The sequence below is a fragment of the Sinohyriopsis cumingii genome, chromosome 18, assembly GCF_028554795.1.
Source record: "Sinohyriopsis cumingii isolate HCF-2022 chromosome 18, ASM2855479v2, whole genome shotgun sequence".
NCBI classification, from domain to species: domain Eukaryota; kingdom Metazoa; phylum Mollusca; class Bivalvia; order Unionida; family Unionidae; genus Sinohyriopsis; species Sinohyriopsis cumingii.
The window spans coordinates 80393024-80406044 of NC_142978.1; the positions used below are offsets into that span (position 1 = coordinate 80393024).

The window sequence follows — 13021 nt, forward strand, 5'->3', positions numbered from 1 at the left end:
TAGTACACATATCATGTACTTAATTATAAGGCAGTATACCCTATGGCTGCCAAGGACAGCATAATAATGTGTAAGAGCTGTAAATAAGAATATGACAGTTTTATTTCATTTTTTTGAAAATTATGATTGTATAAGGCTGTATGGCTAAAGTCCATTTCATTATAGCCTTATTGGCAAATCTTTCCTGTTTTGTGATATATTTTTTATGTTCCCTTTCTGTAACAGTGAAACAATTTTTGCAGAGAATAAATCTGATGCATGCCCATAATATATTTCAGAAAATTGGGGGTTTATATTAAGAAGACCTTGGTCAGATTCAGTTTTTACCATTTCCTAATAAACGTTTTTGAAGTTATTATCCTTGCTAGACTTGGCACGTTGCCTTGCAATTATTGTTTCCACTCTTGAAGGATGTGTTGAATTTAAATCAAATTTGGTATGAGGCTTTGCATGAAAAATACGCATTGATCAAGTTTGATTTTCTGTTTTCCTTGAAAATTTTATTCTGTTATGGCCCCATTTATTTCTATTTAATATCTTTTACAACATTCGTGGATTGAAAATAACTTTAGAATGAGGCTTCACATCAGGAAAACCCTGGTCAAGTTTGATTTTCACTAAAATTTCGAACCAAGTGTTTGGGGTTATGGAACCTTGCTTGATTTGTGTGTGTGTGTGTGTGTGTATATATATGTATGTGTGTGTGTGTGTGTGACATTCCTATTTGAGGCCATCAGATCAATATGTAGGTCACAGTTTGGTTTACTTTTTTCCTAACATTCATATAACTACTCACTCATTTCACTGAATATGATCCATTACTTTGCTATCTTTCTCTTTGGTGCATGCTTGGACTATAACTTAATCACATTCATACACATTACATTGTACCAGTCCTGCTCTTGGATTATGTCATTGATAGGATCAGAAAGTATACTATTTCAGTTACAGTTTTCTTGGCATACAATTTACATGCAGTTTCGAATATATAATATCATATACTGCCCTTGCATCCTTTGTCATTGGGTTATGGCCCAGGTTGAGGCTTCAGAGTCACTGGATTATGCTGTCTGATATGCTGAGGGGTTTATTATGTGTTTCATAAAATACAGTTCTTATTTGTTTTCTTTTGAAAATAAACAAAACAGTTTATACCTACATAATGTAATCTGTAAATCATTAGTCTTCTCAGTTCAGTAATTTCCTAGTGTTACTGGGGCCCCGAGTGGCCGTGTGGTCTAAAGCGCTCTCCGTTACGGATCACTGCCATCTCACCTATGTCTGCATGGGTTCGAGTCTCGGATTCGGCTAATGTGGGTATGTGAGAAAGCTTGCCAGTAGCTTCTCGTGGGTCGGTGGTTCTTTCCGGGGTTTTCCCGGGTTCTTCCTCCACCATTAATACTGGCCGCCATGTATAGCCTATCGTGTGCTGAAAAATGGCGTTAAACCCTACAACAACAAAAAAATCAGTGTTACTGATCATTTTATAATCTCCATTGTCATACAGTACAATCTCATCATGAGCAACAAGAATGACCTCATCTTTAAAGTGCAAACCTACGATGAGTTAGCATTCCAGTATAGTGTCACTGCCTCACACGTGTAATATACACATGTTCCAACTTAAGTGCAGGTAACATTTTTACTTGCATTAATTCACAAATTGCATGATAGAACAAATTTAATATGAACAGTGAATATGGGGTTTCAAATGTTAATGGGAAATACATCAAAACAGAAACCTGTATATTTTACTTTTAAAACAAATGAAATGGCCATTTTTGTAGAATTTTAACAAATGACTCCTATGAATACTTATATTCATAATCAGGTTCCAGTTGTTTGGAGACCTGTTTGATGAGGCTATTAAACTTGGGCTAACAGCAATCCAGACTCAGCACCCTGGCTTCTATTACCAGCAGGCTGCCAACCATGCCATCGCCCGAAAACAGCTTTGCCGAGGCTTTTGCAAGGTCAGTAAATTTTAGTTTGTCACAGGGTTTTATTGTACATGTCTTCTTGATGAATATTTCTTTAAAAGTTATCGTCTTAAAGATGATGTCAAAATAAATTGTACAAATATTTGTTAGTTTTCATTATTTATGGACGAAAACACACATTAAAGAATGGCAAAGATTTTCAAGCTCATCTTTAAAAAAAAATAGGGTATTATAATGTAGTGAATTGAAATACATGCAACAACTTTAAAACATTTTATAAATTTAAATATACATCAAATTGAATGAAAATAAATTTTTAGATTTATGAATATTAATATGAGTTAGCAGATTTTATAATTAGGTATATCAGTCTTTTCTTTTCTGTCACAATTTGTCATATCTACTTTGAATATTTTTATATTAATTTTCACATGTATATGACTGCCATATTAATTTTTGGGATACAGTATCCAGCAAGAGCCACAGTTTGAATCACTGTTGACTATACTATAATTAAACCATAACACTTAGGGATTATTTTTTCTCCAATTAAAGGACATTTTTGCATTAATTTCATAATGAAACCGTATACATATTTAGTTAAAATCAATTTTTGCTTCATACTTTTCTCTTGACAGCCAAGTTTCAAGACTGATGAGCCAGATAATTTAGAGAAAATGAAGGCACTTGACTTCTATGGTCAAAGATACTGGAGACCTAACCATCAAAGTAAGAATCATCAAAAACAAGACATGATGTGCCAAATGATCTGTCTACCCTATTATGTGCCAAATGATCTGTCTAGCCTATTATGTGCCAAATGATCTGTCTACCCTATTATGTGCCAAATGATCTGTCTAGCCTATTATGTGCCAAATGATCTGTCTACCCTATTTATTCACAAGGTTAAATCTAAAAACCTAACCTTTTGACATCTAGGCCTTATCATCAGGTTTTTGGAGAAAACTCCACATTCTTCATGAGCACTTATCCTACTTACTGTGCTATGTCACCATATTTACAGATAGGTTTATTTTAAAAGTATCAAGCATTGTAAGCCATTGGAATACTTGCATATTGAACACACTTATATATTTGCTATATACTTTAACTATTAAATGGTTCTTTAATTCTCCTGTAATAGGTATTGACCCTCCAGATCCTGTAAAAGAAAAGGAAGGTATTGCAGAGCTGCAAAACATGGAGTTAAGAGTTGACCATTCTGTAAGTAAACTTGTCACTTTGTTATACTGTATATTTTACCTAGTTATGTCCCTTTGCATATATGCAGTTGCCATGGAAATTTACAGAAAAACCACAAAGTATAAAGCTCAAACAGGTGTATTTGTCTGTTGGTGTCATGTGATGTATAAAATCTGTTATTGCCTTCTCCCTTGGGAACTTTTTCAATCTGTTTTTTTTTTCTCTTCATAACTAGTTAGAGTTTCACAAAGAGTTTAAATGTTTAGATTTAAATTAATTAATTAATTCTTTTTTGTCTCAGCCTTTTGTTGCTGTTAAAGGTAAGTTGAAGAAACATCATCAATATATGAATGCTTTTATTCAAAACTTGGATCTTAATTAATCAGTCCATCTTGTTTACATTGTCTTCAAGGGAAACATTTACTGAGTTCACTTGTGCACAGTAGGACGCTAGTATGGCAAAATAGTTATGGACTATTTTTATACTTACATGTACATGTAGACAACTGAAGGAATAAATGCTATTTGAGAATTAAATGAGCAACAATTATGTTTAACAATTGCATATATTCTATGGATAGCATCATATTAACATTGTTTTGAGGTCTTCCTGTTTGGGAAAATGTGGACAGCCATTATTGCAAGTTGCAGTGATTATTTCTTGAATAATGATGCATCTTAAAATGATTATCACAACAAAGATCTTCAATTTAAAAATGGAAAGGAAATCAGTGTACTCAAATAAAACAAATTAATCAGTAATGGGATGATTTAGATACTAGATTCTTTCAGCCGATGAAGTAAACTAATTTTAATATTGAAAAAAATACTGAAAGCTGAAATACAGGCAACATTTTATTGACACAAAAGAGTAGGATGTTGCTAGGGTAGTTTGATGAAGGAAGGCTATGGTATTGTTGTATTTGGTCACCATGCCTACCAGACAAAATTAGGAGTACAGTTCATCAGCAGAAGGCGTTAATTGAATTGTAGTCCAAATTTTCCTTATCTGTCAGGTTTCATATAGATCTGTTGATAGATTATCATAACCCCATCAAACTGTATACAGCCTAACCCCAGTCTTCAGGTAGTAAAGTTCATCATCATCATTGTCATCATCATCATCATCATTGACAACACAACAACAGCAATAACAAAAGCAATAGTAATTGTATCAGCAATTGCAGAGTAGTGGTGTTTTAAACATCATTTTTATTGCTATTAATGTCTTTGTACTTGTCCTTGTCATCTTCAGCAAATAGGGAATATGGAGGAAAAAGTATATATTTATCCAGATCTTCATTAAGTTCGGAATCACTGGACATTCTATATATCCAGTTTAAAATCATGAATTTGAAACAAGTACAAATATACACACACAAAAACCAAGTGGCCGAGTAGTCTAAAGCAGTCACCATTATGGATCACTGCCATCTCACCTCTGTCTGTGTGGGTTTGAGTAACCAAATTCAGCCAATGTGGGTATGTGAGAAAGCTTGCCAGTAGCTTCTCGTGGGTTGATGGTTCTTTCTGAGGTTCTTTTTCTACCAATTATACTGGCCGCCATGTATAGCCCATCCTGTGCTGAAAAATGGCGTTAAAACCTACATCAACAACAACAACACACACAAAAATACCTTTGTAAGACCTGCTAAATGAATTGTGCTCATAATTGGTCCATTGTTCCCAGGTTAACATCTGTACTGAACAAAGTTAAGAAATCAAACTTAGGACCTGTTCCAATATGTAACTGTTGTATTGGGACAATTTGTCTGGTGTCTGGGTTTCATGTGGGAGGACTTCATAACACACACACACACACACACACACACACTGGATAATCATTTTATTATTTCCTCTCTTCTTAGGCTATCATTATTCCTCAGCTTAGCAGTGCTGTTGCTCAATTCAAGAAATACAAGTCACCACGAATGAAGAGATACCTGAGTAAGTTTCAGAAATCATAATGGTTTCTTTTGATATTTGAGTGATGTTAAAGTTTAAACAAGAACAAAATGCTTTTGGGATGCATAATATTTTCTTGGAAAAATCAAGATATGCTGTACACTGAAGATGGTTGAATTTGACTTAAGCATAAAGCAATGAGAATTTAGCTTAAGGATTCCATATAAATAATAATAAATTTTGTCTGAATTCCACATAAAAAAGTTTTTACAAGGTACAGAAGTTGGTGTTCTGGCCACTTATTTGCCAAATCTTTTTATGCAAACATTAATACAGTATAAATTTATATAGGCTGGTACTGTTGGATGGGTTAGATGTACATAATAGGAGGAATTTGATAAAGCCATTTGATTTACTCAAGTTATTATCCCCACACATTTTGGCGGTGGATATTATGATACCTTCCATCTCTCCTTGCTTGGTTTTTCGAGATCTTGTATATTTGTTAGATCAACACAGGCCCTTTACCACATCTTTAAAAACCACTTTGTGGAATTTCCCTAAACTTTGTGGAGTTTCCACATGTGGAGTATCCACATACCTTAGGATAACAATCTTCCACAGAGGTGTCATTCTCGAATAACACCTCTGAGGATCATGGGAGAGGGTTGAAGGTCTGTTTTGCAAAATATCAATATCAGTGACATTTTAAAATACTTGCTGATCAAACTGTATAAATGCAGTCACAGAGGAAGATTAGTCATACATGACAAATTTGCATATGATCCCTGGGTTACTGTGGGGGGGGGGGGGCTGGGTGAGTACCAGGGAGTGGGGAGGGGGATAGGAATATGCATTAAAAATCATGGGCATTTGCAATGGCACGCAATTGCAGTTGGTCTGGTTATGTCGAATTTGCAAATATTATTAACTTTGTGAAATTCTGGCTTGTTTTTCTTCTAGTGGTCCAAATGGGAGAGGAATATTATCATGGTAAAGATTATCAGAGATCACTGATGTGAGTACCAGCTACAATCCTTTGTAATATCTCTAACTTCAATTAAAAGTTTTATTTTGTACCATGGAATAATAGTAAGTCCTATATGTTTGATGTCATTTTTAAAATTCTTAGATACTGTATAACAGCTTTGATTGTGTAGTACTGTAAGAACCTCTTTCAGAACCCTTCAAAATACAAGACATTAAAATGCCTAGTTATATGGATTAATGTCTGTTAATGTCTGTTATATTTAGTAAGATGTAGGGATTAGACTAAGAGGGGACACTTAAAGTGCTAAGTATTTGTCGCAATGAATATTGATATAAAGCTATCTTTTTGGTTGCTTGAGATCTGTTATTTTTATTAGATCAACACAGGCTGAATAAAAAACATGCTTGGCTTCATTTAATGCACTCTGATACATGTAGTTCACTGTGTAAATGAGATTTGACTCCAACAAAAGCATTGAAGTAAGAGCAGATTTGGGGAAATCTTCCAGAAGTAGTTGGACATTTAATTATCCACATACAAAATTATGGATTCTATAAAGGTACAGAATGTTAGCAGATGCTTATTTTCTTTTATATCATTGCGCACTCTTGATGATAGCTCTCCTAACCATTTCTTTGTTTATTAGTAATTTTGCAAGCCATCTTTTTCGTGAAGACCATAGCAGGTCTTATGACATTACAAGTTAATCACAGTCATTAGAATTTGACAAGATCAAAGTACTACAGCTGTATATACATATATCAGACCAGTAAAAGAAGAAAATATGTAGAACAAAAAAACCCAGAATATGTGAAATATATAGCATAACTTAAATTTGATATATTCATCTTTGAAGATTTTTATGCTTTGAATGGTCCTTACCAAATGCAGATGTGTAGTGTATATCAGGGAAAATGAATGCTGACAGGGAAAATTTCACTATATTGGCTCAGTTTGAGATGTACATGTTTTTAATTTCTTTAGATACATTATCCAGTCATAATACAGTAGGACAACATCTACTACATCACAAATCTAGCCCTGCCAGGTGAAGGAAAGGCATTAACTACAAGTTAAGAATCATTTATGTCCAGCATCACTGGTATTGGGTATGACATACTCAGACAAGGACCAAAATACAAAACAAAATCTGGCATCCAGTCATGCCACTTTAGAGTTCGGATTAATGAAACGCATTCATCCAGAACACATTCATCTGGAAGTGTTTGTACAGGTTTGTGCAGCAGTTCAACCTGCAGTTGAAGGTTTCATTTTGACTGTTGATTTGGCAGAGTCAGGGGAAATAAAAGCCTATCAACAAAACTCTGTACTTTAGAAGAAAAAAAACTGAAGTGAACTACCAAGAATGGAAGTAGAACTTTACATTTCACACTAGGCAATGTTGCATCAAGATTGTAGTTACAGAATTACAAGAGGTGAGAAAACAATTCATTGGAAAACATAAGTGTGAAATTGGAGGATTTCCTGTTGCCAACACTTCAGTTGCAACAAATTCCCATTTGCTTGGACTTAAAAGTCTGCCATACCTTTCAAGGATGCCCAAGCTCATTCTGCCATACAATCCATGGTGCCTGTGGTAGAAGCCTGTCATTCCTTTCAAAAAATGATCAAGCATACTATGGTGTTGATGGTAGAAACATGTCATTTCTTTACAAGGATGATCAAATTAACTATGGTGTTGATGGTAGAAACATGTCATTTCTTTACAAGGATGACCAAATTAACTATGGTGTTGATGGTAGAAACATGTCATTTCTTTACAAGGATGATCAAATTAACTATGGTGTTGATGGTAGATGCTTGTCAGTCCTTTATAAGGATGAGCAAACTAATGAGCTGATGGTAAAAGCCTGTCAGTTTTTTCCAAAGACGATTAAGCTAACTTTAGTGTTGATTGTAAAAGCCACTCATTCCTTTGAAATTATGACCAGGCCATATTTGGTGTTGATGGTAGAAGCCTATCATTCCTTTCAATGTATGACCAAGCTTACTATGGTGTTGATGGTAGAAACATGTTGTTCCTTTCAAAGGATGACTAGTCTAACTTCGATGTTGATTGGGGTCAAAGTCCTGATACAGCACCATGGAAGTGACAAACATAGTCTGGAGATCAAGAAAGTATTAAATCATTCATTTAGTGGAATGCTTGTTTGGCAGAACTCACACTGGCATAAAACATTATTTTGAAATAAAAGTATCCTGGAGACAATACTTTTGAGTGGAGGAGGGTCATAGACAGCAACCATACAAATATATTTCCTAACCTTTTAAAGCTAGCAAAGCTGGCATGCAAATTGCTGTCCAGACCTCAGATTGTAAAAGGTAGTTTTCTGTGAAGAAAAACATTTACACTTCAATCATAAACAGATCAACTTTTAAAAATGACAGCAGAATAATGATAATACTGTTACAGCATGGTGTATGTGAAGGTTTGACAGAGTACTGGATACATGGAAGGGGAAAAAAGGAATGTTGCATGTTTAGGTGTTATTGGCAAGATTTTTACCACCCTGTAATTTTCCTGACCCCCACCCTATTTTAGAAGCCATTGGAGGAGGTTCCTGTCTGCATCCAATTCCTGGCAGCATAACAGAATCTTGTGACCGCATGCAGCTCCATCTTACAGCTTATGGTGGGCATTCTGTTTTAGTACCAGCCTCTGGAAGTTTTGAATCACATAGATGTCTGCATGACTGGCTACGGTGCCCATCTACAGATCTCTTTCCTGCTGAGTTGGAATTGGTCCCTTCATAAGCAGTCCATGCACACCAATTGCCAGAAGATAAAAGTCACAGTGAATGGTTTTCAACAGTGGCGGGAGACACAATTTGGAAAGGGCATCCTAATTTCTTCTGACACCTTTATCATCACTTATCTGTAAAGTAAAGCCAGTGGGAATTATCCCTCAGATCTCACTCTTCTTACTTCAGATTTTCACCAGTAATGTTATTGTCAACAAATATAGATTTAAAATCATCTCACCCCAGTCAAGCTAGACAAGTCAGAACACCTAGCTCCCAACTCTTGTCTTTGTACTCTTAGACCTGAAAGCCTAATCAGTTGATACCCGTTGTCTGATCTGATCTCAATGCAGATGTCTTTACCCCAGTCTCCAAGGTCATTCAGAAACTGAGGGAAACTGAAGGCAGGTAAATTCTGATTAATTGATTTTAAGTGCAAGATATAATAGATCAGTGACATGCTGAATCTAGCACTGGAGATTCCAAGGACAATCCTGCCTTTTCCTTGTCTGATGAAACTATTGTGCATGCAAGTTTTGAATCCCAGTATTTTGATGCTTAATCTGCATGCTTGGCTCATCAAACCATTCTCAGAGCAAGTGGTGGATGCAGTTGCTTAGGCAAGAAGGCCCATGACTTTGAAACCTGTTACCGAAACCGTAAAGTTTTCTCTCACTGATGCCTTTGGCCCTTTGTATCAGATGGAACCTTTTGTGGGATCTGATGTGGTTGAACAAGGCACATTTTGAACCACAGTCTACAGATTAGAAGAAAACACAATTTTGTTACAGTACTAACTAACAAATGATGGCATTGGGTGCAAATCCTTCATTCCAAAGGAAAACCACTCTCATCTGACTTTCATCTCGGCGGCAGATAATGTTTTAGTGCTTTTATTGTAAAAACAAGTACAAAGATGTGGTTAATATCTTTCTTCATTTGGGAAGGCTTGATTTGTGAGAAAGTTATGTTTTTCTTAAAGAATAAAATCAGGTAACTGTTGTCAAAGAAGTTAGATTGTCAAAGAAATACAGCTTCTTTCCTGTAATAAATTCATTTCTTAATCTAGAAATCTTGCATATTATGTTGTTATAGCACAAATCTTGAAGGTTTTTGTTTCCAGAAAAGTCCTGTCAAAGAATTAGTACAATATATATGGTAACACTGTCTAATGATGAATTTATTCTGGAATCAATACAGTCAAGTGTTTGAAAATTTGGATGCACTTTCGCAAGAATAATGGATGTTTTTTTGCAAGAATATTATAACCTTACAGCTTCTACCATACATCTGTTTAGATTTTAAATTCACTATTGAAGAGAAAACTTGAGGTACTTTACCTGAAATGAAGCTAATAAGAAATACTTTTCTCTGTGTCATACCCAGTCATGACTGGGACTGTATAATTCTACAAAACATCACATGTAGCCAGTATCTGAAATAAGCCATAGTAACAAATAACTACTGTAGGATAAAAGAAAAGATCATTAGATCTGTTAGATTTTTTTTTATTTACTGATGACCTGGGTTAGTCTAATTACCCAGTAAAACTGCATACATTGAAAATTAATTTCATTACTTCTGAATTTGAAAGCAGTGTAGATGAAGAAAAGTTCAAAGACATGAAGGAAAGGAATTTAATTTCAAGTTCACAGTAATGGCATAAAATGGAATTCAATTTCTTTACAATATTCCTTATATATACAGGGCTCAAAATTAGCAGTAGTCCGCTAGCCCGAGGCTAGCAGATTTCCCGTCGGACTAGTAACTCTCATAATGTTAATAGTCCGATGGGCTAGTAAGTTTCGGTTATCAATAGTCAGCATTTGTTTATGCCATTCCCTAATAAAGGCTTGAATTAGCAGATGTTCTGTAGTGGCCGTTGTAAACACAGTCCTAACATATTAGCATGAGAAGATGCAGTCAATTTCTGCCTCGGAAAGGTGCGTTTCTATAACAAGAATCCATCCGATTTTGTGCATTTCACTTAACAGCGCAAATTATGGTCCCGTCATAAACAGCGGAAGTTTGGTAATTCATCCTAATTAATCTGATAATGAATTAAATGAAACAATGACGTGGTGTCACACTTCATTCACTCGACCACAGTAACAAACTACAAAGTGGTATACCACACAAAAGAACACGGCAAAAACTATTCAAAGAAATTAGTTTGCACATTTTTTTATTTAAGGTTTGTTTTTTTTTTTTTTGCTCGTTATCTAGATGCTCCAACAGTCACAAACAGGAAACTGCATGTTTTACATTTCCATCGAAATAATTATAAGAATTAGATCAGTTTATTACGATTACGTTATTGACACATCCTTTCCATACAGCTACTTTTTCTATGATGATAAGAATAGTTTTTATATTTTTCCCTTACAAGAATGAACAAATAATTGAATACACATGGATATATGCAAGCAGATTGCTGCACATTTGTTGGGAATTAAAATCTCTGAGCATGGGCATCTAAGATTTGAGAATTTTCTGCCTTATTATTAATTTCAACAATACATTGAGGTGTGATTAATTTGGAACAGTTACCAAACTTACGACTTATGATACCGTAATTGGAGCTGTTAAATACAACACGCCAAGTGTCAGATGGCTTCGCTTGATGGGATCACACTTTTTCCAAACTAAAACTAACACTATCTTCTGATGCTACTATTTTATAGCAGTGTTTACAATAGCTGCTGCTTTGATCATGTAGAACATCCGCTGAAGTTAAGTCTTTGTTAGGGAGAGTCCATTTAATTGTGGGAGGGGGCAAAGACACGTGTTTTGAAACGTGTTTCTTGCTCTGATTTTCTGATATAAAGGACACTGTACCATTCCTTTTCTTGCTTTAAATAATTCGTGTCAGCTATACAATAACATCTCGTATTTCAAAACAAGGCACATTCCTTCCTTATAAGACAGGCAAAATGTGGCATTTGATAGAAGGTGTTCAGCCACCGGGAAAAGAAAGCAAACGTTGAATGAGAATGATGAGGAATAATTCTTACGATAGGGAAAAGCGTAATGGAAAGTTTCAGAACAAATGGACAATAGACAGGGAATGGCTGGATTATGACGAGGAAAGGAATGTTATGTGGTGTAACTGGTGTATGCAGTTCGCAAAAACAAAAAGCAAACATCCAGTTTAAAATTGAATCGGTAAACCTACATGAAAGCTGTGTGACATTGTTTTGTGAACAGGACTAGTAAAGATTTGGCAGGACTAGTACATTTCTCAATATACTAGTCCTTATGGTTACAAAGAAATTTGTGTTAAATTCGAGCCCTGTATATACCTTTTCAGAAGATGTGCTTACTTTATAATTTTATTTTCTTTATAAGTTTTTATGTTTTTCACACACCACTTTTATGGCATTACTTAAAGTACCTTTTAGTAGCAGTAATGCATCTTCTGTTACTGTTGTCTTGCTTACCTCATCTGGAATGCAGACCTCCTAGTCCCAGCTCATAATTCCATCCTCCCAAAAGAGGGAAAGTCCTTGAAACCTAGAACAGACAGAACACAGACCCAGTTTGACTTCCACGTCATAGACAAATGAAGAATACATTTTGTCGTTTCCTTGGACACAATTGAGTGTGAAAGGGGTTCATCAGAACAGAAACAGTGTAACAGGATGAAGGTTAGGTGTGATTGGATTTAGAGAAGTGAAGGTTAGGTGTGATTGGATATAGGGAAGTGAAGGTTAGGTGTGATTGGATTTAGGGAAGTAAAGGTTAGGTGTGATTGGATATAGGGAAGTGAAGGTTAGGTGTGATTGGATTTAGGGAAGTGAAGGTTAGGTGTGATTGGATATAGGGAAGTGAAGGTTAGGTGTGATTGGATTTAGGGAAGTGAAGGTTAGGTGTGATTGGATATAGGGAAGTGAAGGTTAGGTGTGATTGGGTTTAGGGAAGTGAAGGTTAGGTGTGATTGGATATAGGGAAGATACTGAAAGCTGTTTCGCAAATGAGATCTTTACCATGTAATTGAAAATGAATGAATCTGACACCATGCTCTTGCACATTAAGTCCAACAATGGATTTAACAGAATGATATGAACCAAGTTAAACAACTGATATAAAGAAATTATATCATTCCTAACTGGAACTAATCGGAAGATGTAACTTCAGTGAGTAGCCAAATAAGAATTAAGATGTGGAATTTATAAACCTTGGGCAACCAACCTGGCTGGGGGCCAAAACAGATAAAATGC

The 13021-nt window shown here is 35.3% G+C and overlaps 1 protein-coding gene across 1 annotated transcript in view; it reads left to right on the forward strand.

Annotated features, from left to right (window-relative positions):
• The window catches only part of LOC149777147 (trafficking protein particle complex subunit 11-like), a 91266-nt gene that overhangs the window by 36677 nt on the left and 41568 nt on the right, over positions 1 to 13021 (forward strand). The window contains exons 9-13 of the mRNA XM_089941377.1: positions 1832 to 1973; positions 2579 to 2669; positions 3085 to 3164; positions 5012 to 5090; positions 6012 to 6066. Of these exons, the coding sequence (XP_089797503.1) occupies positions 1832 to 1973; positions 2579 to 2669; positions 3085 to 3164; positions 5012 to 5090; positions 6012 to 6066 (447 nt within the window). The remainder of the gene's footprint in view (positions 1 to 1831; positions 1974 to 2578; positions 2670 to 3084; positions 3165 to 5011; positions 5091 to 6011; positions 6067 to 13021) is intronic.